The 26,087-nt window shown below is 51.0% G+C and overlaps 2 protein-coding genes across 8 annotated transcripts; both read left to right on the top strand.

The window, feature by feature from the left end:
• Positions 1-981: 981 nt before the first annotated feature.
• Positions 982-12,794, top strand: EFS (embryonal Fyn-associated substrate). 4 transcript variants are annotated; one of them, XM_002824586.4, is made up of 6 exons: positions 982-1,359; positions 5,194-5,472; positions 5,746-5,886; positions 5,988-6,710; positions 7,074-7,163; positions 8,382-12,794. In XM_002824586.4, exons 1-6 carry the CDS (start codon positions 1,342-1,344, stop codon positions 8,814-8,816), a joined length of 1,686 nt encoding a protein of 561 aa, XP_002824632.2. In that variant the 5' UTR covers positions 982-1,341; the 3' UTR covers positions 8,817-12,794. The 4 variants fall into 4 exon arrangements, with proteins under 4 accessions (XP_002824632.2, XP_002824633.2, XP_054385867.2 ...); XM_002824587.5 differs by lacking the exon at positions 5,194-5,472; XM_054529892.2 differs by lacking the exon at positions 7,074-7,163.
• A 359-nt stretch (positions 12,795-13,153) lies between these two features.
• On the top strand, positions 13,154-19,714 carry SLC22A17 (solute carrier family 22 member 17). 4 transcript variants are annotated; one of them, XM_063715527.1, is made up of 10 exons: positions 13,154-13,401; positions 13,599-14,099; positions 14,192-14,295; positions 16,599-16,753; positions 17,352-17,517; positions 17,717-17,862; positions 18,027-18,132; positions 18,292-18,509; positions 18,811-18,922; positions 19,096-19,714. In XM_063715527.1, exons 2-10 carry the CDS (start codon positions 13,833-13,835, stop codon positions 19,382-19,384), a joined length of 1,563 nt encoding a protein of 520 aa, XP_063571597.1. In that variant the 5' UTR covers positions 13,154-13,401; positions 13,599-13,832; the 3' UTR covers positions 19,385-19,714. The 4 variants fall into 4 exon arrangements, with proteins under 4 accessions (XP_063571597.1, XP_063571599.1, XP_063571598.1 ...); XM_063715529.1 differs by lacking the exon at positions 17,352-17,517 and having other exon boundaries at positions 13,596-14,099; positions 17,668-17,862; XM_063715528.1 differs by lacking the exon at positions 17,352-17,517 and having other exon boundaries at positions 13,160-13,401; positions 13,596-14,099; positions 17,668-17,862; positions 18,292-18,563.
• The last annotated feature ends 6,373 nt before the right edge of the window (positions 19,715-26,087 follow it).

Here is a 26,087-nt window from a genome sequence, read left to right as displayed (position 1 = left end):
TCTTTCTCCTCCGCCCCTTCCCTTCCCCTCCCCTTTCCCCTCCCTCCTTTCTCTTAATCCCCAGGACGGAGCCCCGCGCCGGAGAGGAGAGGGCCTGAGGGGAGGAGAAAGGAACAGCACTGAGAGGGGCCAGGAGCCCAGGAAGGGGAGGGAAGGGCAGCCGCGGGCCAGGGGTGAGCCTGCCGGCCACGCGCGACCCCCGGAGCCTTCGCAGCCCTCTCAGTGTCCCCACCCCCAGCCCAGGCGAGTCCACAGGACCCGGGCCCCTGCTCCTCCTTCGCCTTCTCTTTGCTCCTTCTTTTGCTTTGTGGCCTTTCTTTCCCTTCCCAGACACACCTGGGAGCTGCCCCCAAGCTCTGGGGCGCCCCGCGGGGCCCTGCCAAGGGTGCGTGTGAGAGGGGGCGGCGGAGCCGGCGCCGGGTGCCAGGGGCCGAGGGTGGGAGCAGGAGCTCGTGGCCCTGCGCCCTGGAGCCGAGGACTGGAAGGGGGCTGGGCCCCTCCGCCGCCTGAGCGCAGGCCGCGCGTCGGGAAGGCAGTCCCGCCTGTTCCAGGGGTGCCTGCGTGCTGGTTGCTGCTGCCCGGGGCAAGGCGCCGTGCCGGCGACCTCAGACCCCCGGGCGCGCTGAGTGAGTGCGCGCGTGAAAACCGCCGCGCCGCCGGGGGTGCGAGTGTCCGGGCAGAAGGGGCCACTCCAGCGACCCAGCCCCACGGCCACGCTCTCGGGGGCCTTTGGCTCCAGGCAACTTGGGACGGGCGTCTCAGTTCTCGCTCTCCTTCCCTCCCAGCGGGGTCGCCGCAGACCCCAGCCCTGGGAGCACCGCTCTGCAGCGCGGCCGGCGGGTGGAGAGGCTTGGCCCCTAAACTCGCTCGTCCAGCCCAACCGCCCCGGCGGCTTCCCCCAGCCCTCGAGGCTCTCCTGAGCGGCCTGGAGAGGCGTCGAGCGCAGCCCAGCGCCCGCCTGCTCACCCGCCCCGGCCCCGGAAGGGAATTTTCGGCTCCTGCGAGCCCGGGGCGCCCCCGCGGCCTAGGGCGGGCAGCTCCCGGGGCCTGGCCGAGCCGGTGGCGCCCGGGAGGCCGCGGGGACACCACGCAGCGCGCGCCCTTGGATGCCTTCCCGCAGCGACGCCCCGGCCCGCCCCGCTCCTCCTCCTGCCTGGCTAGCCTGCCTCTCATTTGGGAAGTTTTGTGGGTTTTCTTTCTCCTCCTCCAACCTTGGCGGAGGCCACGACTCAGGCGCCACAGCTGGGGGCTAGAGGCCGCGGACCATGGTGCGGGGCAGCCACCGCTGAAGTCAGCAAAACCGAGCCTGGCCTGAGGCAGGCTGCGCAGGAGGCCAAAGCCATGGCCATTGCCACGTCGGTGAGTCCACCAGAGAGTGGAGGCTGCCGGGGAGAGACCTCCACGGCCTGCCCTGCGCTCCTGTCACTTTATTTCTGCCCTCTCTTTGTCTCTCTCCTTGGTCCCTTTCTTCTCCAGGAGGCTGTGTCCCCCTCCTCTCACTTTTGTTTCCCTTCTCCCTCTCACTCCTCATCCCCTACTCCTCCTGGCTCCGGGCTCGCCCCTCTTCCCCGCCCCCTCCCCATTCTCCTTTTTCTTCCTAGAGGCTGCGCCTGAATGGAGGGGAGGGGGCAAGCGTAGCCCGAGTCCTATCTGCTCCTTTTGGGCGGGAACAGATGGCCACTGGTGGTTGGCAGGGGCTTGTGATTGGGAGGCAAGTAAAAGGTTTGGAGGGGGCTGAAAGGACCTAGTGGCTCACGGAAAACGGAAAACGAGAGGCTGAAGGACCCAAGGAGGCCCATCTCGAGACGAGGGATAGGGAAAAGAGGGAGATAGAGCAAAGGAGGGAGATCAGGCAAGGAGAAAGAGAAGACAGAGGGAGGAGGGGAGGTGATGTCAGCCAGCCTCAGGCCACTTTCCAGGGATCGGGACAAAGGGAGGAGACAGCTGGCATGATGGGACAGTGGGAGGAGGCCTCCCAGAGAGCACAGAGGCTCTCTGCCACTCACATTAGGCTGGCCATTCCCTCACCAGTCATCTGGGCCGCTGGGGGATAGAGCAGGGGTGGTCACACCCATCATCAGTCAGTCCATCAACAACTCTCTCCTGCAATGGCAGGGCCCAGAGGCTTGGCTCCATTGAACAGAACTCAATCCTAACACCGGGAGGAGCACTGTACAGCCCCACCTCTGCTTTCTGTTCTACAGTCTATGCAGTCTGAATCCAGGCAGCTTTGTTCCCCTTCCACCCTCTTCTAGGTCCTGCCTAAGATTCCCAGGGAAGCGAGGCCATCACCTGCTTTCTGTTCCCTTCTCAGTGGGGACTCTCGGAGAGAGACTGGAAAGAGAAGCACAGAGCCCCCCAATGTCCTCCCATACCCTTTGAGGACAGGTTCAAGTTTGGTTCTTTCTCAGACCAAACTCCTTTTTTTTTTTTTTTTTTTTTTTTTTTTGAGACAAGATCTCACAATCGTGGCTCACCGCAGCCTCGACCTCCTGGGCTCAGGTGATCCACCTACCTCAGCCTCTTGAGTAGCTGAGACTACAAGCACGCACTACCACATCAGCTTTTTGTATTTTTTGTAGAGCCAGGGTTTTGCCATGTTGCCCAGGCTGGTCTCAAACTCCTGGGCTCAAACAATCCATCTGCCTCAGCCTCCCAAAGTGCTGAGATTACAGGCATGAGCCACCGCACCTGGCCCCAAATTCCTTTTAGTTCCTCAGTCTGTAACGATGGCCAGGAAACCCTAGCTCAGAGTGGGGAAGGAGGCCCTCTGGAGATAGAGTACCTCTGGGAGTACTCTGGCATAGAGATACTGGTTGAGAAGCCAGCTGGTCAGCTTTGTAATCCCAAGAAGGTAGATTTTTCTTTTTGGGGTCAGGGGCATTTATGCTAATCAAACTCACAGGATTCTAATAACAGCTATTATTTATTGAGCATTTACTGCACCTGGCCCTGTGCTACGCTTTATCATAGTTTCTTTATGCGTTATCTCATGCAGCTCTTACAACTACCTTGTGAAGGTAGTATCGTTATTATTTGAAAATGGATATGCGCATACGGAATTCTACAAAGGAGGAAATTGAGACTCAGAAAGGTTAAACAATCTGCCCAAAGGAACCTGGCTAGAAAGGGACAGACCGCCAAGCAGTGGGTCACAACGGTAATCCCAGCTATTTAGGAGGCTGAACCCAGGCGTTCGAGGTTACAGTGAGTTATGATTGTGCCACTGCACTCCTATCTGGACCACAGATCAAGAGCTGGTCTCTAAAGAAATATTTTAAATAAAATTTTAAAAGAAAGAGACACAGCCAAGACTCAACCCCAGGTCTGCTCTAGAACTGTGCTTTTAATCCCCTGGCTAGATCCAAAAGACTGATTTATAATTTACAACTAAAAAGAAAAGTGCAGCACTAACCGGGAATTTGTGTCATCTGGTTAGCACGTTTCTTTGTGTGGGACAACATCCTTTAGAAACCAAAATATAATCAGAAAATGGTTTGATGAGTTGGGAATCAGACAAGAAGAGGGGTCAATTTGTTGTTAAAATCACCCAGCCATGAGAGGCCGGACAACCTCACCACCAGAGGGAAACATCAGCCAAGAGGAATATGCACTCCTGCTGACTCTAGCAGGGCATCCTTCTCCCTAGGGTCTGCTGGTAGCCTGCCTGAGATCTTTAACTTAAGATTTGTTTGCTGAATTAGTCAGTCCGTTTGGCTACCTGGCTAGTAATGCCTAACTAGCTGCTCTCCAACACTACATGTAAGTCACCACTGCCTGGGATCCTACCAGCAACCATCATTATTTAGCAATCAAAACTGAAGCTGAATGTAATTGTATGTTTGGAGTGGTTTTAGCTTGATTCTACCAAAAGACGTCATGGAGCAAGAGCACTGCAAAGGGTTATAGCAAAGGGAAATTGGGTATAAGAAGGCTTTCCTATGCGCTTGACTTGCTTTTGAGTTAGGGACCCTCTTAGCCACTGTTACTACTCTTTCTTTTAAGTAGATTCCTACATTTGTAATTGTGGAGAAGCAGTAGCACAAGTGATTGAGAGCGCAGGCTCTGGGATCAAGCAGCTTAGGGTTCAGATTATGCTCCACAAGCTGTGCCAGCAATATGGCATCAGACAAAGTACTAACCTCCCTCTTCCAGTTTTCTTTACAAAATGGGGTAATGACAGTTCCTCCCTCGTAAGGTTGTTGTGAGAATTAAATGAGATGAGTTGATTAACGCAAAGATTTGCACAGTGTCTGGAAACGTTGTTTGCACTCGGTACCTGTGACTTATTACCTGAGCCTGTGGCCCTTGATGGAAATAGCTTATAAGCCCCCACCAGACAGGACTGGAAGCAGGATGATACATGTTTCCTTTCGGTTAGCCTGCCAACCCCCTTCACACACACACAAAGACACACTTTCTCCTGCAATGGAAGGGCCCATTGCTAAATGATGATGCCTGCTGGTAGGATCCCAGGCAGTGGTGACACACACACAAGAATACACACTTTTCTCCATGGTAACCTCAGTCTCTTCTGGTAGAACCTTATTTGCTCAGACTGAGGGCAAAACAATTGCTTTGTTTCTGTTTTCTTTCTTATTATGTCTAGGCACACTGTCTGGACTAGGCCTCTCCCAGTCTCTCAGAATGAGAGGTCTCTGTGGCTGCTTAATCTAGCCTTTTGCTAGTGAGGGATAATGACTTGGGAACAGAGAGAAGGTAAAGGAGATTCTACGAGAGACTGTAGCAGGGCTTCATATGTTTTGGAAGAAATTCATTCAACATGTGTAATGACCAATTCCAGGTCAGGCCTTATTGCAAGGACTAGAAATATAGCAGTTCCTATGTTCACAGGGTTTACAGTATAAGGGAAGAAATCAATACAAAAAAAGCAAATAGACAAATAATATAAAGTATGAGGATGGAAACAATAGGTGGAGACAAACAGAGAATGGAGCGGGGAGAAGAGTAAAGAATCGTGAGGAGAGCTGGTCTAGTTGAAGGAACTGAAAGGAAGAGGGAGAATGCAAGCGGTGAAGCTGGAGAGAAGCTAGGGCCCAGGCAGAAAGCTGCATCCAGAGTTCAGGTTTTTAGCTCGAGGGAAATGCGGAGCTCCGAAGGGTTCTGAGCAGGGGTGACATGACCTGAAAGGGGTCTGAAGACCCTTCTCCCCACTCCCACCTCCCCCACCAGGCCCAGCTGGCCCGGGCACTGTATGACAACACCGCTGAGTCCCCCCAGGAGCTGTCCTTCCGCCGAGGGGATGTCCTACGGGTCCTGCAGAGAGAGGGCGCTGGTGGACTGGACGGCTGGTGCCTCTGCTCCCTACACGGCCAGCAGGGCATTGTGCCCGCCAACAGGGTGAAGCTCTTGTCTGCTGGCCCAGCACCCAAGCCCAGCCTCTCTCCTGTGTCCCCAGCCCAGCCTGGCTCACCATATCCAGCCCCAGATCACAGCAATGAGGACCAGGAGGTGAGAGTGGGAGCCTCCCCAACCCCAAGCCAGAAGAGCCCCATTCCTCCCCGACTAGCCCCACCCAGGGCCTGCGGCAGGTGGGCAGGAAGAGCCCTGAGGCCACAGCTCTTCACTGCTCTGCGCTGGACGAAACCTGTCTACCAACCTTTCTGAGCTGTGGCCCTCTCGGTACAGGGAGAGTTAGAAGGTCTCTAAGCTCCTCGCACTCAGACATTATCTGATCACTTCCCCCTCCGTTCCTCCTGAGCCCCCATCTATTTGATCCCTCAGGTGTATGTGGTGCCGCCCCCAGCTCGGCCCTGTCCAACCTCAGGACCTCCAGCTGGACCTTGCCCACCCTCTCCTGACCCCATCTACAAGATCCCCAGAGCTAGTGGGACCCAGCTGGCTGCTCCCAGAGATGTCTTGGAGGTGAGGGCTAGAGGTCCCTGTGTATGCTGGGTGGGAGACAAATGGCCCCAAGGGAGGGTTCGTTGCTGAGCTGACAGATGACTGACCACTCCTCTCCGCAGGTCTACGATGTGCCCCCCACCGCCCTCCGGGTGCCCTCCAGTAGCCCCTATGACTGCCCTGCCTCCTTTTCCCACCCTCTGACCTGGGTTGTCCCGCAGCCCCCTGGAGAGGATAATGCTCCCTATGATGTACCTCTGACCCCAAAGCCACCTGCAGAGCTGGAACCAGATCTGGAGTGGGAAGGAGGCCGGGAGCCGGGGCCCCCCATCTATGCTGCCCCCTCCAACCTGAAACGAGCGTCAGCCTTACTCAATTTGTATGAAGCACCCGAGGAACTGCTGGCAGACGGGGAGGGCGGGGGCACCGATGAGGGGATCTACGATGTGCCTCTGCTGGGGCCAGAGGCTCCCCCTTCTCCAGAGCCCCCTGGAGTCTTGGCCTCCCATGACCAGGACACCCTGGCCCAGCTTCTGGCCAGAAGCCCCCCACCCCCACACAGGCCCCGGCTCCCCTCAGCTGAGAGTCTGTCCCGCCGCCCTCTGCCTGCCCTGCCTGTCCCTGAGGCCCCCAGCCCCTCCCCAGTGCCCTCTCCTGCCCCAGGCCGGAAGGGCAGCATCCAGGACCGGCCTCTGCCCCCACCCCCACCCCGCCTGCCTGGCTATGGAGGCCCCAAGGTCGAGGGGGATCCAGAGGGCAGGGAGATGGAGGATGACCCAGCAGGACACCACAATGAGTACGAGGGCATTCCGATGGCCGAGGAGTATGACTATGTCCACCTGAAGGTGAGCGCCCCTTGGCAGCCCCACCAGGAGGGACCCCAGCGGGACCAAGGGGAGGAGTGTGGAGACCTAGGGCACAGAGGCAGAGCCTCCCTTCCTCCCTTCTGTCCCCCTTCCCTCTCCCCTGGCCCTCTACCCTGCAGCCTGGGACCCCAGTACTTGGCCACGACACTTGTACCAGTGCCACACTGTTCTTCCTAGACCCAGCCCGGGGCCACCAGAGCTCTCTGGAGTCAAGGGACTACAACCTCTGATAATAGGAATGTCCTTGGGAAGGAAGGGGGTCCAGGAAGGGGCAGAAAGGCCTCAGAGGCCACCCCGTCCTGCTCCCCGACCCTGGCACTGAGACCTGATACCCTCCTGCAGGGCATGGACAAAGCTCAGGGATCTAGGCCCCCGGATCAGGCCTGCACAGGGGATCCTGAACTGCCCGAGAGGGGGATGCCGGCGCCGCAGGTGACCCTAGCGGGAATGGTGTTAGAGAAGGGGGCCAGGGAGGGAGGAATGGGGACTTGGGAGAACAACTGAGCTGTCAACTGTGGAAGGAAATAGGTTAGGATGGAGTGAGAGTTCACAGGAAGCAGGGACAGAGCGGAGGCAAGTTAGAAATCTACAGGAAGGAACTGGACCTTGGAAGAGGATGTTAGGAATTCAGAAAGAGGGGAAAGAATGTGTTGGAGAGGAGTCAGAAAACCAAGCAGCCAGGAGAGCAGAAAGCTTCTGAGATGTGGGGTCAGAACTGGGCCTGGGGACTTCTGAGCCTCCTTCCAACTGTGAATTCCTGGGCTCCTAAGAGACCTGGCTTCTAATCCCAGCTCCACTACTGAGAAGCCAGGGGCTTTGAAGCCGTCAGTTAATCTCTCCAGGCCTCAGAAAGTGAGGTGGTTTCCTCAACCCTGCGTAGAATGGTCACAACACAATAGCTACCATTTATCAGGTATTTACCAAGTGCCAGACCCTGTGCTAGGCACACTGCCTGTGTTAGTATTAATCATAGCCACAGTTAATACGCATCTGGTGCTCACAGTGTGAAATACACTGTGCTAAGCCCTTTCTCTATATTATCTCAACGGATCTTCACTGCAGCCTCATGAGGTACATACTAGAACTGCACTATCTAGTACAGTAGCCACTAGCTACATGTGGCTATTGAGCACTCAAGATATGGCTAGTTCAAATTGAAATATGCTGCAAATATAAAATGCACCCTGGATTTTGCAGACTCAGTATGGGAAAAATCTCAATAATTTTCATGTCGATTATATGTTGAAATTATAACATTTTTATATCTGGAGTTAGATAAAATATATTAGGGTTGTTTTTTTTTTTTTTTTACCACTTTTAATGTGGCTACTAACACATCTAAAATTTCACATGTGGTTCACATTATGTTTATATTGGTCAGTGCAGTCCTAGACTCCCTGTTTTAGAGTTAAGGAAACCAAGTTCAAAGCCTTGTCTGAAATCAAGTTTGAGGTTGTTTGAATCCAGAGCTATCTGATATCAAGTGTGGGCACTTCACTGCTGCTCTCTCTAGAATCTAAACTTTCCGATGGGCAGAGGTAAGAGCTAAAAGGATCGCCCTTGGGAAGAAAGGGAGGAAGGAGAAAAGAAGTGAGGGAGGAAATGGCACTGATGAGAATGTTCTCTCTGACCACTCCTCTTGCCCTTCAGGAGGCCCTGTCCCCAGGGGAGCCACTGGTTCTGTCCACCGGAGATCTACAGCTCCTGCACTTCTACGCTGGGCAGTGCCAGAGCCACTACTCGGCCCTGCAGGCAGCCGTGGCAGCCCTGATGTCCAGTACCCAGGCTAATCAGCCCCCGCGCCTTTTTGTGCCCCACAGCAAGAGGGTGGTGGTGGCTGCTCATCGCCTGGTGTTTGTTGGGGACACCCTGGGCCGGCTGGCAGCCTCTGCCCCTCTGAGAGCACAGGTCAGGGCTGCAGGTACAGCACTGGGCCAGGCATTGCGGGCCACTGTGCTGGCTGTCAAGGGAGCTGCCCTGGGCTACCCATCCAGCCCTGCCATCCAAGAGATGGTGCAGTGTGTAACAGAACTGGCAGGGCAGGCCCTGCGATTCACTACCCTGCTCACTAGCCTGGCTCCCTGAAGGTCCTTTGGCACAGCTCTGCTCCTCCCCTGCCTGCCAAAGCCCCCCTTTAGGCCTTGGGTGGCTGGAGGGCTTTGTTAAGGGACTAGGAGAAGTGGGGATATCTTTCCCCTTTCCTGCCCTTTCTGCTCATCTCAACCTCTCACAGAGGTGTCTTCTCCCCCTAACCTACAGCTTTTTGTACAAGCCATTTTGTATAAATTATTTATATTTAATATTATTCCCTGCTTTGTCAGGAGCAGGTACTAGGCTCTGGGGCAGTGAGGAATGGATCCTTCTCTCCTCAGCCTAGGGTGGAGGTCACTGCACTGCCACCCACCTCTGGAAGACTGGCCATGAAAAGTCAGGTGGCAGAAACCTGGGGCCACATAGAGCCTCTCTCTTTTCCTGTTTCTTGGCTCTAGAAGATCAGCACTGCACTGTTAGCTGAGAGTGCGGGCAAGACATAAACTGTCCAGAGTTTGAAGGTTCTCGGAAAGACCAGGGGGCTTCTCCCCACAGAAGGCGGAGAGAGCTGGGGCTCAGACATGGGTGTGCACCTCAATAAACCCTGCTGTCTGCCTCCCTGACTCTGCTTCTTGGGAGCATGGTGAGCAGCCCTGGTGCTCAGCAGCCATACCTATGGGACACAGACTACGAAAAGGATGCCTTTAGGGTTTGGGGGAGATTTTACTCCTTTCTTCAACAACTATTCACTGGAAAAGTTCTCTGCTCCCATGATGTGCCAGGCACAGTTCTGCAAGTATATTGTGAATGTATTGTTAGAGTGGGATACACAAATAAGTCAGTTAAAATACATAAATAAAAACATAAACCTGCCATAAATTTGACATTTGCTGGTGATGGAAGTCGGCAGGATGATGTGAAGAAACTAAGTAGATAAGGGGAGAGGCCAGTGAAGGAGACTTTAGACAGGATGGTTGGGAGGTGAGATCTGAACTGAAACCCAGAGGAGGAGAGTCTGAGGACTAGTGTTCCCAGAAGGCAGATGCCGATGACTGACCTGAGGGCCTTCCTCAAAGACTTCATTGTCATATGATGTCATTAGAGAGGTGTCAATGTGGAGAGAAGCTGACCACATAAGGGCCTTGAAATGTGCTATCCTGGAGAGGCCACCCCAACTAAAGGCCCAGCCTCAGCTTTGCACCACAGGATAGCTCTGGCCAACTGGAGACTGCTGCTGGCCAGTCTAGGCACCCTCTTCCTTAGGTGACACCAAGAGGGTATAGGCCCTTTCACTCAGCTTCCCAGGTAGATCATCTCAGGATGACCTGCTCATCATCCTTCTGGACAAACCATTTTCTGGAGGATCCGCAGTGGCAGATGAATGCAATGTGTTGAAAGGTCAGTCTTCAGGACTTTGGTGAAATTGATAAGACCATGGCTTAGATAGATCACACTAGCCATTTACCACAAGGGAAAACCTCCAAGCTACAAATCAATTGCTTCAGTTCTGCTTTCCCAAGATATTACCATGGCATGATGATTGGATTGGGGGCATAATCATAGTCTGTTGGCACTCCTGCACATTTGCCTCCTCCCCTTTAGGTTCCTTTCTCATCTCACTCTCAAAAATGCACTGTCAGATTCTGGGGCCAACAAAATTCACTTCTATGTGTTGAAGTCCATCGTCCATCATCTTCCAAACAGAATTTCAAGAGATTAGCCTGGAATTAGAGGTTTCAATTCAAGTCTCTGATCTGCCGTGTACTTGTGCATCCATGGGTAAATCATGCCAGTTCCTCTGAAGTCCTGGTTTCATCTTCAATATTAGCATGATCATAATGGTCTTACAGGCTTATTGTGAGGACCTAACAAGAAAATGCATGTGAACAGCCCCACAATGTATAAATTAAGTGATTATTATTCCAGGACAGACACAAGGATGCAGACAATAAATCCCCAAGGAATATTGACTATACAGCACCATAGTAAAACCTGAAGAGATGCTGAAATGAGTTGGGAGAGGGGAAGTGGTAGGAGGCTGCTTGATGCATTAGCAAAGAAATGTTTTGGAGGGACGCAGTGACTCGCACCTGTAATCCCAGCACTTTGGGAGGCTGAGGCCAGAGTACGGCTTGAATTCAGGAGTATGAGACCAGCCTGGGCCACACAGTGAGACCCTGTCTCAACAAAACATCAAAAAATTAGCCAAGTGTGGTGGCACATGCATGTAGTCCCAGCTATTCAAGAGGCTGAGGTAGGAGGACTGCTTGAGCTGGGGAGGTAGAGACTGCAGTGAGCTGTGATCAAGCCACTGCACTCCAGCCTGGGTAAGATAGTGAGATGCTGTCTGAAGAAAAGAGTTTCCCATATGTGGAAAATTTCTGAACAGAGACAAGTTAAAGGTGTGGTTCAGTGGAGAGAAGGGGGAAAGATTTGCCGGCTGACAATGATCGAACACTGCTTTCTAGCCCTTACCTAGGATTAGAGAATAAAATACCTATCAGGTAACAAATCTCTTAGAGATGTGTGTCTCTACCTTTAATGCATAATATCTATGCCTGGATATCTGGTTAAAATACAGACAGATTATGATTCAAGCGTCTGGGTGAGGCTTGGATTCTGCATTTCTAACAAGCTCCCAGGTGTGCTGCTGGTCCATGAACCACACTTTGAGTAGCAATTCTAGAGGTTAGGGAAGACTCCTGTGTAGCAAAGATGTTTGAGCTGAGAGCTGAAGGATGAGAAAAATGTGACTAAGAAGCTTTTTAGGTGCAGGAACCAGCTTGTTCAAAGGCCTCATGGCACTGGGAAAACTAGAAGAAGGTCTGTGGCTGGAGTGCGGAGAGTTTGGGGAAAGAAGTGAGATGGAACTACAGACAGCATGTGACCAGTCATGTAGAACCATGTATGAGGCATCTAGATTTTTAATATTCACTTTGACAGTGAGGAGACACCACTGAAGGCTGGTTAGCAGGAAAGATACACGATCAGATCTGTATTTTGAAAAGATCATTCTATCTGACTATAAATGACATATGGGTGGCAAGGAGGTGTAAACAAAGCAGATGCTGAACACCACTTAGGAATTAGGGGGCTAAAGTGGTCTTTGCAACAGGTAGCTTGACTAATAGTGGTAGAGATGGAGAGATGTGGGATATCTGAGAATATACAGGAAGTAAAATGGGCAGAATTTTGTAAAGGATTCAACATGGATAAGGAAGAGAAAGCTCTAAGGGCTGTTGCCTGAGCATTTGGCCACAATGCAATTGTGGGTGTCATTCACTGCAGAAAAAAGCAGTGGAAGCCAACCAATTTATGGGGGAAAAGCAAAAATTTTGTCTTGAACATATTGAGTTTGAGGTCCCTGTGAGTCATCCAAGGTGAAGGTCAAATAAGAGGTGGCTTCATGGGTCTGGAGCTCAGAACAGAGGTGGAAGCTGGAGATGTCAGTCTGGGCATCAGGTTTGTATTGTTTGTATGGGTGGTGATTGAAGCTGTGGGCATAGGTAAGATCCCAAGGTGGAAACAGTGTGAGATGAGAGGAGGGCCTAGGACTAAGTCTGTGAGGATTCCAGACACTGAACGATGGTGTCTAGATGATACAGACAGGAATGGCCCTAGAAGCCAGCACCACCAGCCTCGTCACTACCAATACAGACCCCTCCTGCAGTTGCGTCACCCCGCTGAACTTCAGTCATTGCCTCAAAAACCGGGACGATAATGGCCTGCCCATGCTCAGCACCAATGCCATGAGCTGGAAGACGATTTCTGCAATGGAGAAAAGGGGAGCAGGAGAGACTCAGCAGCAAAGGAAGAGAGTGTTTAGAGGAAGAGGAGCTCAACAGTGCCAAATGCTGTTGAGAAATGGAGATTCAAACAGGATGGGAGTGATGAAACCCAAGAAAGTGGTCTCATTGTAGAGGACTGAAGCTAGGGCTGGTACAGGGTCAAGCCAGTCTTGTATGCATAAGTTGTACTGTAATAGCCAGTTTACATGTCTGTCTCCCTGGAGTAAAGGTCTCCAAAGTGGAACTTGTCCACCCTATTATCTTTAAAGTCTAGTGCAAGTCCTGGAACGTAGTGGACACTTAAATTTTATTGATTAGTGAATAGGTGAATGAATGAATGAATGAATGAATGAATGATGGCAAATGATTGGAAGCAGAGGAAGAATCTCTGGCATCTGCCTGGACTAGCTACTATCCTTCAGCTTTTTTTCTTTTTTACCGCAATGGCCCGCAGACCCAGGAAAGAGACGACAGAGCCCCCTTCCCCTCCCTCCCCTGGGCCCTGGCCCCCCTTCCTCTCTCTGACGAAGAGTCTGGACCGAAGGTTCTGCTGACGTGGGAAGGGGAGGAGAGTCTAGAGGAAGGGGAGGGGAAAGCAGCGCAGAGATCGCAGAGACCAAGGAGGCGCCCGCGGCTGCAGAGCTGCAGAGCGGGATCTCTTCGGGCTGTCTGTGTCCGGGCTGCCGGCGCGCAACTGGGCCAGAGGACAGCGCATCCCTGCGGCGCGGGCCGGCAGGGCCCCTGCGGTCGGCAAGCTGGCTCCCCGGGTGGCCACCGGGACCCCCGAGCCCAATGGCGGGGGCGGCGGCAAAATCGACAACACTGTAGAGATCACCCCCACCTCCAACGGAGTAAGTGCCCGAGCCCCAGGTGGCGACGCCATCCTCTCCCCGCACCCCCGCCCCCGCGGAGCGCCTGGCATTTTCCTCCTGCGCATCCCCCGCCCCTGACTGCCTTCCTAGCCCTCGCTCCCACCCGCCCCCTGCCCTTGCTCTGCGGTTTCCTCCGCTTCACCCTTCTCCTGCCACCCCCTGCCCCCCAACAGCAGGTCGGGACCCTCGGAGATGCGGTGCCCACGGAGCAGCTGCAGGGTGAGCGGGAGCGCGAGCGGGAGGGGGAGGGAGACGCGGGCGGCGACGGACTGGGCAGCAGCCTGTCGCTGGCCGTGCCCCCAGGCCCCCTCAGCTTTGAGGCGCTGCTCGCCCAGGTGGGGGCGCTGGGCGGCGGCCAGCAGCTGCAGCTCGGCCTCTGCTGCCTGCCGGTGCTCTTCGTGGCTCTGGGCATGGCCTCGGACCCCATCTTCACGCTGGCGCCCCCGCTGCATTGCCACTACGGGGCCTTCCCCCCTAATGCCTCTGGCTGGGAGCAGCCTCCCAATGCCAGCGGCGTCAGCGTCGCCAGCGCTGCCCTAGCAGCCAGCGCCGCCAGCCGTGTCGCCACCAGTACCGACCCCTCGTGCAGCGGCTTCGCCCCGCCGGACTTCAACCATTGCCTCAAGGATTGGGACTATAATGGCCTTCCTGTGCTCACCACCAACGCCATCGGCCAGGTGAGGCGGCCAGGCGGGCCGAGGGTCTGGGGGCGGGCAGAGAGCGGCGAGGGCGGGGCCTCACGCCCGCTGCACCCTTCTCACATCCCCAGTGGGATCTGGTGTGTGACCTGGGCTGGCAGGTGATCCTGGAGCAGATCCTCTTCATCTTGGGCTTTGCCTCCGGCTACCTGTTCCTGGGTTACCCCGCAGACAGGTGAGGGCTGTCGTGGGGGCAGGGCTGGTAGAAAGGAGGGGGTGCTAGGGAAGCTAGCCCAAGCAGCGGGCGTTTACAGGAGGTCGAAGACGATTCGCTGGACTCTGCCGTCTTCTCTGGACTTCTATTCAATGGTCTATCCATGTCTCAACTTCACTCCCCATCAAGAAATACACCTTCCCTACCTCTTCCGTGCAAGGGAATGACTCGACCTCCATGGACTATTAGTCCCATTCCCACTAATTAGTGGCCCCCTATCCGTGAATCAATGGCTTCATTTCCAAAGAGAATAGTCTCATCCCCACTAACAGCCCACATGGACTGTTAGCTCCATCTCAGTGACCTCATTCCTGAAGATCAATATGTTAATTCCTAAACACCAACAGCTCCATTCCCACTGATCAATAGTTCAACTTCACAAACAAATTACCCCATTTCTGACCAGCGGCCCCTTCCCTACAAGTCAATAACTATCTCCAAAGAAAATATCCTCAGACCCAATAACCCACAGTCCCATGCTTGCCACCAAATGACCCAACCCTCTGTAGGTGAATAGCCCATAGATTAAAAGTCACACCCTCATGGATCCTCAGGGCTTTCAGATCCTCTCACCGAAATCCCCGTTTCCATGAGTCAGTAGCTTCACCTCCAGAGATCAACAGCCCAATCCCAGCAACCAATAACTCTTCCCACAAATCAAAAATCTCATCTCTGATTCTGGTCACCTTCACCACTGACCAGATGCTCTCACTGCACTAAACTTCCAATTAGACTCAGCCCCATTGATCCACAGTTCCATCCAAGTGGATTAATAACTCAACTTCTATGGATCAAAGCCATCCCAACATTCAATAGTCCAGTTCCTTAAAATCAATACCCATCCTCACTGCCCAATAGTCACACACCTCTGTGGGCCAGTGATCCGAAACCCACAGGTCAATAGGCCATCCCTATGCATCAGTGGCCTCATTGCCACAGACCAGTAGCCTCATTCCTATGGAACAATGGTTTCATCCCCAAAGATCAATAATTTAGTCTCCTAAAATCTGTAGCCTTCAGCACATTAACCAATAAGCCCATCCTCATGGAAAAATGCCCCATCCCCTTAGATCAATAGCCTAACTCCCAGGGATTGGTGCCCCCTTTCCAATGACCAGAGGCTCCCTATCTTCATCTCCATAGATCAATGGTCTTATCCCCAAAGATCAATAGCCCAGCCTCCAAGAATCAGTAACCATGTCTTCACTAACTCATAGTTAGTGACCATCATCACTTACCAACAGTCTCATCTCCCCTGGTCTGTGACCTTATCCTTACTGATTATTCCCATGGATTAATAGATTCATCCCACTGATCAATAGTCCTACCCTATGGATTAATAGACCCATGTCCATGTCCCCAATGACCTTTCTTTTTTCTTTCTTTTTGAGATGGAGTCTCACTCCGTTGCCCAGGCTGGAGTGCAGTGGCACAATCTCAGCTCACTGCAACCTCTGCCTCCCAGGTTCAAGCGATTCTCCTGCCTCAGCCTCCCGACTAGCTGAGACTACAGGCACACGCCACCACACGCAGCTAACTTTTGTATTTTTAGTAGGGATGGGGTTTCACCATATTTGTCAGGCTGGTCTTGAACTCCTGACCTCGTGATCTGCCCGCCTCGGCCTCCCAAAGTGCTGGGATTACAGGCGTGAGCCACCGTGCCCAGCCTGATCATTCTTAATGTATTAAAGACCAATGTCCCACCTCCCTGGAACAATGGTCTCATCTCCAAAAATCAATTACTCAGTCCCCTAATATCATTAGCTTTACCTTCACTGACCAGTAGTATCCCCATGTACAAGTAGCCAATGGCCTCCGCTCCACAGGTTAATAGTTCCAACTCCGTATATCAATGAACCCCCCTCCCACATCTCCTCTGAACAGTCTGAGCAAGACAAGCTCCAGGCCCACTGACCATTAGCTCTGTTCCTAAGGATGAATGGTCCCAAATCCCCTAAGCAATATCCCATCTCCTCTGTTGAGTGATCTCACATCCATTGACAAGTGCCTTAATCTCTGACCAATAGCCCAAGAGTCAATGTTCCCACCTCTTAGAGAACCACAACCACACCCCAGTGCCCAGTAGCCAGGCATCACCCACCCATGGTCCCCATCCCTTCCCATCTTCTCAAGCCTCTGTCCAACTCTTGCTCCCAGAACTTCATTCTCATACCTCTAGCTCTGAAGTGTGCAGCTGGGTCTTACCCAGCAGCTTCCCCACCACCAGAGAGTCTGGGTAACCAGAAGCCCTTCCCACTTTCTAGGTTTGGCCGTCGTGGGATTGTGCTGCTGACCTTGGGGCTGGTGGGCCCCTGTGGAGTAGGAGGGGCTGCTGCAGGCTCCTCCACAGGCGTCATGGCCCTCCGATTCCTCCTAGGCTTTCTGCTTGCCGGTGTTGACCTGGGTGTCTACCTGATGCGTAAGTGGCACCCTCCCAGAATTCCCTCCGTTGGGTCTCATGCCTACCTGCCTGCATCCCCAGGCCATCCTCACTGCCCCCTAGGCCACATTTCAGCTGCCTAGAATCTCAGCTATCTTTCTGCCCAGGCCCTTGAAGAATCCAGGGCTCTTGCTTCTCTCTACACCTATCTCCCCCTCCCAACAATCTTTAAAGTCTTCGCCCTGGACTTACTGCTGCCAAGGAATAAGGTGCTATTCCCCTGACAGCAGTAAGTCCGGGGACAAGGATTGTCCCTAGCTGTGCGACCTTGGACAAGGGTTGATGTGAAGGTCAAATGAGAGGCCTGATGGGAAAGGGCCTATAAATTGGAAATGTTGAACACTCACCCGGGACTCTGGCCCTAGAGCCCTCCTAGGTTTGAGCAGGAGAGGAGAGAGGGCTGAACAATCTCCCCAATCCTTGCCACCCAGAGGTTAGCAAGGGAGGCAATGGCTGCAGCCTCCACTCTGGGTCTGACCTCGCTCTCTGTCCTCCTCCCTCCCTCTCTCCTCTTCTCTCTTATGCCTTCTTCCTCCCTGGCCTCCCTCTCCTCTCTCCACCCCTGCTGTATCTCCAGGCCTGGAGCTGTGCGACCCAACCCAGAGGCTTCGGGTGGCCCTGGCAGGGGAGTTGGTGGGGGTGGGAGGGCACTTCCTGTTCCTGGGCCTGGCACTTGTCTCTAAGGATTGGCGATTCCTACAGCGAATGATCACCGCTCCCTGCATCCTCTTCCTGTTTTATGGGTCAGTATTACCCTTCACCTGTTGTCCGGCAATTCCCGTCTCTGCATCCAAACTAGCCCTATCCCGGAGACCCCTCCTCTTCTCCAACTACCCCTGGTCCAGGCCTACCCCAGCCCCAGTCCCTCAGAGGTGCGCATTTCCCACCCCTAGATCAGGAGAAGGGAGGCCTCACAGTATACCCCTTCCACCCTGCCCCCAGCTGGCCTGGTTTGTTCCTGGAGTCCGCACGGTGGCTGATAGTGAAGCGGCAGATCGAGGAGGCTCAGTCTGTGCTGAGGATCCTGGCTGAGCGAAACCGGCCCCATGGGCAGATGCTGGGGGAGGAGGCCCAGGAGGCCCTGCAGGGTAAGAGACAGGGATCCCTGTGAGTGTTTCCTCACTTGCACACATGATGGTGCCCTCTGCATGGTTGTAGCTGTACCACCTTCTCCCAGGGTCCCCACCACCCATGTGGGAGGATCCTGGGATCTCAGGGTTTTCTTCTGACAGCTCCTCTCTCTCTCCCAAAGACCTGGAGAATACCTGCCCTCTCCCTGCAACATCCTCCTTTTCCTTCGCTTCCCTCCTCAACTACCGCAACATCTGGAAAAATCTGCTTATCCTGGGCTTCACCAAGTGAGCCTGGGTGTCTGGGCCGAGGGCCAGGCCAGTAGCTGGAATGGGGGCTGGCTGGGTGGGAAGGCCCGAGGACCCCTGCAGAGGACAATCAGCACAGTGGAAGGCTGAGGGAGGGGACTCAGACTCTGTTCTTTGCTTCCTCACCCCTTCTCACAGCTTCATTGCCCATGCCATTCGCCACTGCTACCAGCCTGTGGGAGGAGGAGGGAGCCCATCGGACTTCTACCTGTGCTCTCTGCTGGCCAGCGGCACCGCAGCCCTGGCCTGTGTCTTCCTGGGGGTCACCGTGGACCGATTTGGCCGCCGGGGCATCCTGCTTCTCTCTATGACCCTTACCGGCATTGCTTCCCTGGTCCTGCTGGGCCTGTGGGATTGTGAGCATCCTACCTTCCCCACAGTGTGGGCTCAACAAGGGAACCCCAACAGAGGTGCTTCAGACAGGCTCAGCCATTTCTTCTGGCACAGGCCTCCCAAAACAAGCCCCAGACCCTGCCCAGCTCTTCCATGAGCCTCCACCTGGCCGCACAGCCCCATCTGCTCTCCCAGTCAATTACTGAATGCCCAGAGCCTGCCCAGCTAGAGCCATGGGAACAGAGAGCCAAGGGGATGACACCCGGGACTAGGCCAGCCTTGACCTCCCCACCTCCATTCATCTCATCCCTCTTGCTTCTGCAGATCTGAACGAGGCTGCCATCACCACGTTCTCTGTCCTTGGGCTCTTCTCCTCCCAAGCTGCCGCCATCCTCAGCACCCTCCTTGCTGCTGAGGTCATCCCCACCACTGTCCGGTGAGAGCAGGGGTGCCCCCAGGGGCAGAGCCAGGCCCCTCTGCCTCCGGCTCCCCCACCCCACCCCACCCCACCCCTGAGGACAGGGCCTGCGGGCTGGATGAGGGGGACTGCGGGAGAAGGGCTGGACAAGGCCACAGCTGTGGGCTGAGCTCCTCCTCTGTCTCCCCCAGGGGCCGTGGCCTGGGCCTGATCATGGCTCTAGGGGCGCTTGGAGGGCTGAGCGGCCCGGCCCAGCGCCTCCACATGGGCCATGGAGCCTTCCTGCAGCACGTGGTGCTGGCGGCCTGCGCCCTCCTCTGCATTCTCAGCATTATGCTGCTGCCGGAGACCAAGCGCAAGCTCCTGCCCGAGGTGCTCCGGGACGGGGAGCTGTGTCGCCGGCCTTCCCTGCTGCGGCAGCCACCCCCTACCCGCTGTGACCACGTCCCGCTGCTTGCCACCCCCAACGCTGCCCTCTGAGCGGCCTCTGAGTACCCTGGCGGGAGGCTGGCCCACACAGAAAAGTGGCAAGAAGATCGGGAAGACTGAGTAGGGAAGGCAGGGCTGCCCAGAAGGCTCAGAGGCACCTCACGCCAGCCATCGCGGAGAGCTCAGAGGGCCGTCCCCACCCTGCCTCCTCCCTGCTGCTTTGCATTCACTTCCTTGGCCAGAGTCAGGGGACAGGGAGAGAGCTCCACGCTGTAACCACTGGGTCTGGGCTCCATCCTGCGCCCAAAGACATCCTCCCAGACCTCATTATTTCTTGCTCTATCATTCTGTTTCAATAAAGACATTTGGAATAAACGAGCATATCATAGCCTGGACTTCCCTCCCTTCTGTTTGTCCTCCTATCTCTTGAGGGAAGGTTTTTCTCAGCGGAATGCACACCAATAACAATCTCCCCTCTCCCTCCCTGTGCCCTGCCCCGAGTGGTGACTTACAGGCAACTGTCACCATTTACTGACTGCTTGCACTGCTGCCAGAACTGGTCTAAGCACTTGACACATTTCGTATCATTTAATTTTTACAGCATTGCAAGGTAGGTGTTTGGATCAATTAGGGGTTGTTGTTGTTGTTGTTGTTGTTGTAAGCAATAAAAACTGGCTCTAATGAACTTACACAAAAAGGGAATTATTAGATTTGGTGGGGCAGGTTGTGGTGGGAGCTCACAGAATGAAGGAGAAGCAGAACTAGTCATAAAATAACTAATCAGGAGCGGAGAAGACTCCTTGTCTGAGGAGCAAAAACCAGCAACATTTTTGTCAGGGCTTCTTCTAGATAAATGAACTCCAGTGCAATTTAATCTTTGGGTTATCCCACTGAAGATTAATTTCCAGAGAGCATGTCACTGGCTAGCTAGAGTAACATGCCTCCCATACCCCTATTTCTCCCAACTGGGAATAGGGAAAGCAAAATTTGGGCACTGTTAGCAGAAGTGGGACTGGGTGTCACTCAGAAAAAAACAATGGAAGCTCAGTACAGCGTTATTATTCTCTTAAACAAGATGAGAAAACTTATGGTCAGAGAGACTCAGTAACTGGCCCAAGGTTACAAAGCTAATGAGTGACAAAGCTGAGACATGATTAGATCCCAGAGAGCTCTTCATGGATGCATACTGTAGTCACCTTCCCAACTCTTCTAATTTTTGGGCACATTCCTTGGAAGGCAAGAGTGGGTTCTCTTGGCTCTCTGGAAGGTGGCAGCAGAAAACTGAGACTTCTACCTCAGTGCCAGGGCCTCCCTCTTAAACCACACCTGGTTTGGCTTTACCACTTTGGGCAAATCTCTTAGCTTCCAACTTCCTTTAAGAGTTGCTATGAGGATTAAACAAGGTAATGTATCCTAAGTGTCTCTTAAACTACCCCCACTAGGTGTAAGCTGTGTAAACCAAAAATTATCTGAGACAAGTCTCAATCAATTTAGAAAGTTTATTTTGCCAAGGTTAAGGATGCACCCATGCTACAGCCTCAGGAGGTCCTGAAGACATGTGCCCAAAGTGGTTGAAGTACAGCTTGCTTTATACATTTTAGGGAGATGTAATACATCAGTCAGTACGTGCAGGATTTACAATGGTTGGATCTGGAAGAGCGGGACAACACAAAGGCAGGGCCAGGGGTTTCCAGGCCATAGTTAGATTTAAACACATTCTCATTGGCAATTGGTTGAAAGAGTAATTATCAGTAGAAAGGAATGTTTGGGTTAAGATAAGGGGTTTTGGAGACCTAGGTTTTATCATGAAGATGAAGGCTTCAGAGAAAATAGATTGTAAATGTTTCTTATCAGACTTAGGTTTGTGTTGATGTTAACACTGGAGGGATATAATGAGGTATGTTGGACCCCCACTTCCCATCATGACCTACACCAGCCTTTCAGGTTAAATTTTAGAGTGCTCTGGCCGAGGGGGGAGTCCATTCAGATGGTTGCAGGGTGGGTGGTGAGGCGTTTGCGTTTTATTTTTAGTTTACATTCTCCCCCGTCTGGCCAAGATTTGCCAGAGACAACATCAATGGCCACCAATTGTAATTTTGTTCCATAGCGTTGCCTGGGTGACATGGCTGCCTGCCCCAGGTCCGTCTTGTCCCTCAGTGGGACTCCCTATGGCTGAGGGACTTACAGTCAACAAGACTTACAGTCAATTAATTGCTCTAGGCTAGATAGGAATGGACATGCACAGGCATTCACCCCTTAAAATTGTTTTTTCTAAGTAGAAAGTGAACAAACAAAAGCCACAGGAGAGGTTACAAATTGACTTATTTTTAAACTTCTATGCATTAAGCTACTGTAATCTTGGTTTTAGTTACAGACTTACAGCAATTAGCTATATAAAACATAAGCATTGTTCAAAAAAAGATTTAATATATATCTATCAGCACAACTTATAACTGGGAGTATTATACCCAGGAGGCTGGGTGAGTCGCAAGGTATCTTTAGCCTATCAGTAATTATTTTCTTTTAATTCTACAGGAAGTAGGAAATTTTTTTTTTTTTTTTTTTTTTTTTTGAGATGGAGTCTCACTCTGTTTCCCAGGCGGGAGCATAGTGGCTCAATCTTGGCTCACTACAACCTCTGCCTCCCGGGTTCAAGCAATTCTCCTGTCTCAGCCTCCTGAGTAGCTGGGATTACAGGTGTACGCCACCACGCCTGGCTAATTTTTTGTGTTTTTAGTAGAGACGGGGTTTCACCATGTTGTCCAGACTGGGCTGGAACTCCTGGCCTCTCAAAGTGCTGAGATTACAGGCGTGAGCCACCACGCCCAGCCAGGAAATTCTTCATGGTTGGGATGGATGCAAAGATGACACATAATAGCTTAGAAGACAAAGTCCTTTATTTTACCATCTGTTTACGTGTCTTTGTACCCATCCTTGATTTGGAGGGCCTGACCTTGACCTAATTCTATCCCTTAAAACCAACCCTTAACAATCTCACACATCCACCTCATCCACAACAGTCCCTGGGCTCAGAGAGAGGGTGCTTATATAGTCTTAGCAGCAGGGCATTTTCAGTGAATAACAGATCCAGCCCAGTGGGATGCCAAATGAGGTAGAGTCACATCCCTGGTCTTCAGAGTACCATGATTTTGGTTTCCTAGGAAATAAAACAAGGAGAGATAAATAACATAAATATTTTGACAATCAAAAGAATATTTGTGTGTCAGAACAGAAAAAGGGAGCTATTCTATTAGAGTACCAAATAAAAATATGAAGAAAAATTATAATCTGATACTCTTTAGAGGATTATTGTAGCCAAGAAATAATTCATTATTCAATCTGCACTCAAAAACAAAAGTCAGGGCTGAAATTTGTGTGCAAAATAAGTTTTAGGCTTATTATACTTTGCCTGATTATTCATATAAAGTGCAGCAAGAATTGTTTGGCCATATAGGCTCCTATTAAGTTGGCTTTGCTGGAACTTTACCTACAAATATGTTATTCTAGTCAAAGCCTTGGCAAAATAACCAGTGTCTCCAATTACTCTGTTCTAAAAGACTCTTACTAAGCTTATGCAAATGACTATATTGTCATGAACTCACAATCCAAATTTTAGAGAACTCAGATAGATAGAAAGGCAAATTTGCTTACAAACACATACTTCACCCAGTTGCTTTAAACTATAAATAACTCAAAAGAAAAAGATTTGTTTGACTCTTCTATAACCAGAACAGGGGCTTTCAAACTGGATGTTTGTTCACCTTGGAACTGCCATTCACAAGCCAAATAGCTAATGAGAGTTGTCTATCAGGCACTGTAGAATCTAGTAGCTCCTCACATAGTTAGAATCAGTCCTAGGGAAAAAAATTTAAAAAAAAGAGGCTTCCTGCTCATGAGTATCTCCTCCTTGTATCCTCAGGTAGCAAGATCTTATGTAAACCATTTTTATTTTGTCATGGAACTCCTTTGGGCACCATTATTTCCATTGGCATAAGATAGCTTCAGTCAACATTCCATAGCAAGGCAGTAAATGCCCCTCAAGTGGAAATTCTCTAGCCCAGTCATTGTCATTGGGAAGTGCCCACAGTCTTTTGCCATCAGCACGAATAAACGCTCCACAAAGGGCTATAAAGTGGCGGATTTGTTTGACTAGCACTCCAGCTTCTACCCTACACTTTGTGGGCTCAGGCAATCTTACTAGTTCCCATTTGGCAAGTCCAATTAACATTTCTGAAAGAGCAGATTTACATGCCTTCGGTTTTATGGCACTAGATAGAGAAAACACCCCCCAATTAGATACAATCAATACCCATTTTCTTTCTTTTTTTTTTTTTTAGACGGAGTTTAGTTCGTTGCCCAGGCTGGAGTGCAATGGCACCATCTTGGCTCACTGCAACCTCAACCTCCCAGACAATAACCATTTTCATAAGACATTTAGGTAAAGGAGTTACAACTACCTTACATAAAGCCTATTTATGTAAACATCTCAAATTTCATAATCCCATCAACCTGTACTTTTTTTTTGAGACACAGTCTTGCTCTGTCGCCAGGCTGGAGTGCAGTGGCACAATCTCAGCTCACGACAACCTCCAACTCCCACGTTCAAGTGATTCTCCTGCCTCAGCCTCTCTAGTAGCTGGGCCACCAAGCCCAGCCAATTTTTGCATTTTTAGGAGAGACAGAGTTTCACCACGTTGGCCAGGATGGTCTCCATCTCTTGACCTCATAATCCACCCGCCTTGGCCTCCCAAAGTGCTGGGATTACAGGAGTGAGCCACCACATCCGGCCCAATCTGTACATTTTTATGTTCTGGTCACAGGAACTTTTCTTTTCTATCCCCAGACCATTTTACCTTTTCTGGTGAAAAAAGGCTTGGGTCCCCAGGGAGTTGAATCAAGGGACTCAGGCTCTTTTGCCAATTTTTTAATCTTAATTTGCCCCAGCATTGCCCTAGGCAATGTCAGCTTTCTCGTGATAACCTTTGCCTTTTGATTTTTTTTTTTAATTTTCCAATCTGAGGCAAATAGTGAATAACCATCCAAAATGGGTGATATTTCCATCACTCCTTCTGGGGAGAGTCCTTCGACTCTGGTTTTCCTTTCTCTCTTTTTTTTTTTTAAATTAATTACTTCAATGTGTTTTGCCCCACGAGGGACAGCAAATTTGATAAGGCCTCTCAAAGAGTTGCATGATTCTGTGGGAAGGGTACCCATGTAAAAATGGGTCCCCTTAACCTCCAGGTTTACCATGACGTGGGTAATAGGCATATTCAGTGGGAGAATATCTTGGTCATCATAAAGCCAATCCCACTTGGCTCACATATGAAGCATATTAAGTGCTTCCTCTGAGGTGCTCTACTTTGTATTTTATAGGGCAGTCAAGCAGTCCCCTTTTCAGGGAAAACAGATCTTACCGTGGCCACTAGGCTGGTTGTTTCCTCAGAAATAACCCTCTGTACATTTGGATCACATGTAGTTATCAGTGATTGTTTAATAGTGAGATGTGGGTCTTACATCAATCCAAACAAGCTCTTTCCTTCTGTAGCATTTAAAATTAAGGAATTGTCCTAAAAGTAATTATATAATATTTTTACTATCCACTATAGTAAAGGTTTCTCAAGAAGCTGATGACACCAACCTACAAAATGGGACAATTCCTTTACATTATACCCTATGGTTTAATAGTTACTTGGTTTTGCCCTTCCCTCACATTAACTATCTTCTCTGTAACCACAGGTCTCAGAAGTAACTTTTGTTGCCCTGGCTTAATTTTTTTCTTTTTATCCATTTAGTTTTATCTCTGTAATTTTTTCTTTACCTTAAAGTGACTCTTAAATGGTTTCTCAACTAGAAAAAAATTACATTTTTTTAGCAAGAATCACATCCTTGTGTTTTATAAACTTCACCAAAAACACCTTTTATGCTCCTACTATTTTAACTCTTAGTAACCCAAACTCCTAGTGGGAAAAAAAACCTAAGGTTACTTAATTTAACATAACATGATTTTAAGATTTTAAACTATTGCACAGAATTTTGAGATTAAATTTACCAAATTAATCTTACCAAAGACTGCCAAAGTCATGAATTAAAGGGGATCTGAGCTAGGTTCTATCAGTCTGATAAGTTGTTAGTTTTCTTTAAGTCAAATGATTAGAACTCTTTCATACAGTTTAGTTTAATAGTGAAATATCACTTCCTCATGACACATGTAAACATATAGATACAACAGACATGCAGGCAAAAGCAGACCCAAAAGATTTTTTATTCACCCATTTTCAAAAATTTTCTCCCTTACATTAGACTATTAATTTTTAAAGTTACAACAAAAGTTGAAGGAGAGAGTTACCATCCCAGGCCTTCTCAAAAGAGGGAAGATGCTGAAATAGCAGGGTACAGCTTCTGAGATATCAATCTGAATAATTTCAAAAAGAAATAGATTCTAGAATTTAAAAATCAAAAAATTCTTGCATTGTGTATTTGTCCATTTTCACACTGCTATAAAGAATTGCCCAAGACTGGGTAATTTTAAAGAAAAGAGGTTTAATCGACTCAGAGTTCTGCATGGCTGGAGAGGCCTCAGGAAACTTACAATCATGGTGGAAGGGAAAGGAGGCACATCTTAAATGGCAGCTGGCAAGAGAGAGCATGAAAAGCCCAGGGGAAACTGCCATTTATAAAATCATCAGATCATCAGATCTCGTGATCTATCACAAGAACAGCATGGGGGAAACCCCCACCATGATCCAATCACCTA

Source organism: Pongo abelii, chromosome 15, assembly GCF_028885655.2.
Source record: "Pongo abelii isolate AG06213 chromosome 15, NHGRI_mPonAbe1-v2.0_pri, whole genome shotgun sequence".
Lineage (NCBI taxonomy): Eukaryota > Metazoa > Chordata > Mammalia > Primates > Hominidae > Pongo > Pongo abelii.
This window is presented reverse-complemented; position numbering and strand designations above follow the sequence as displayed.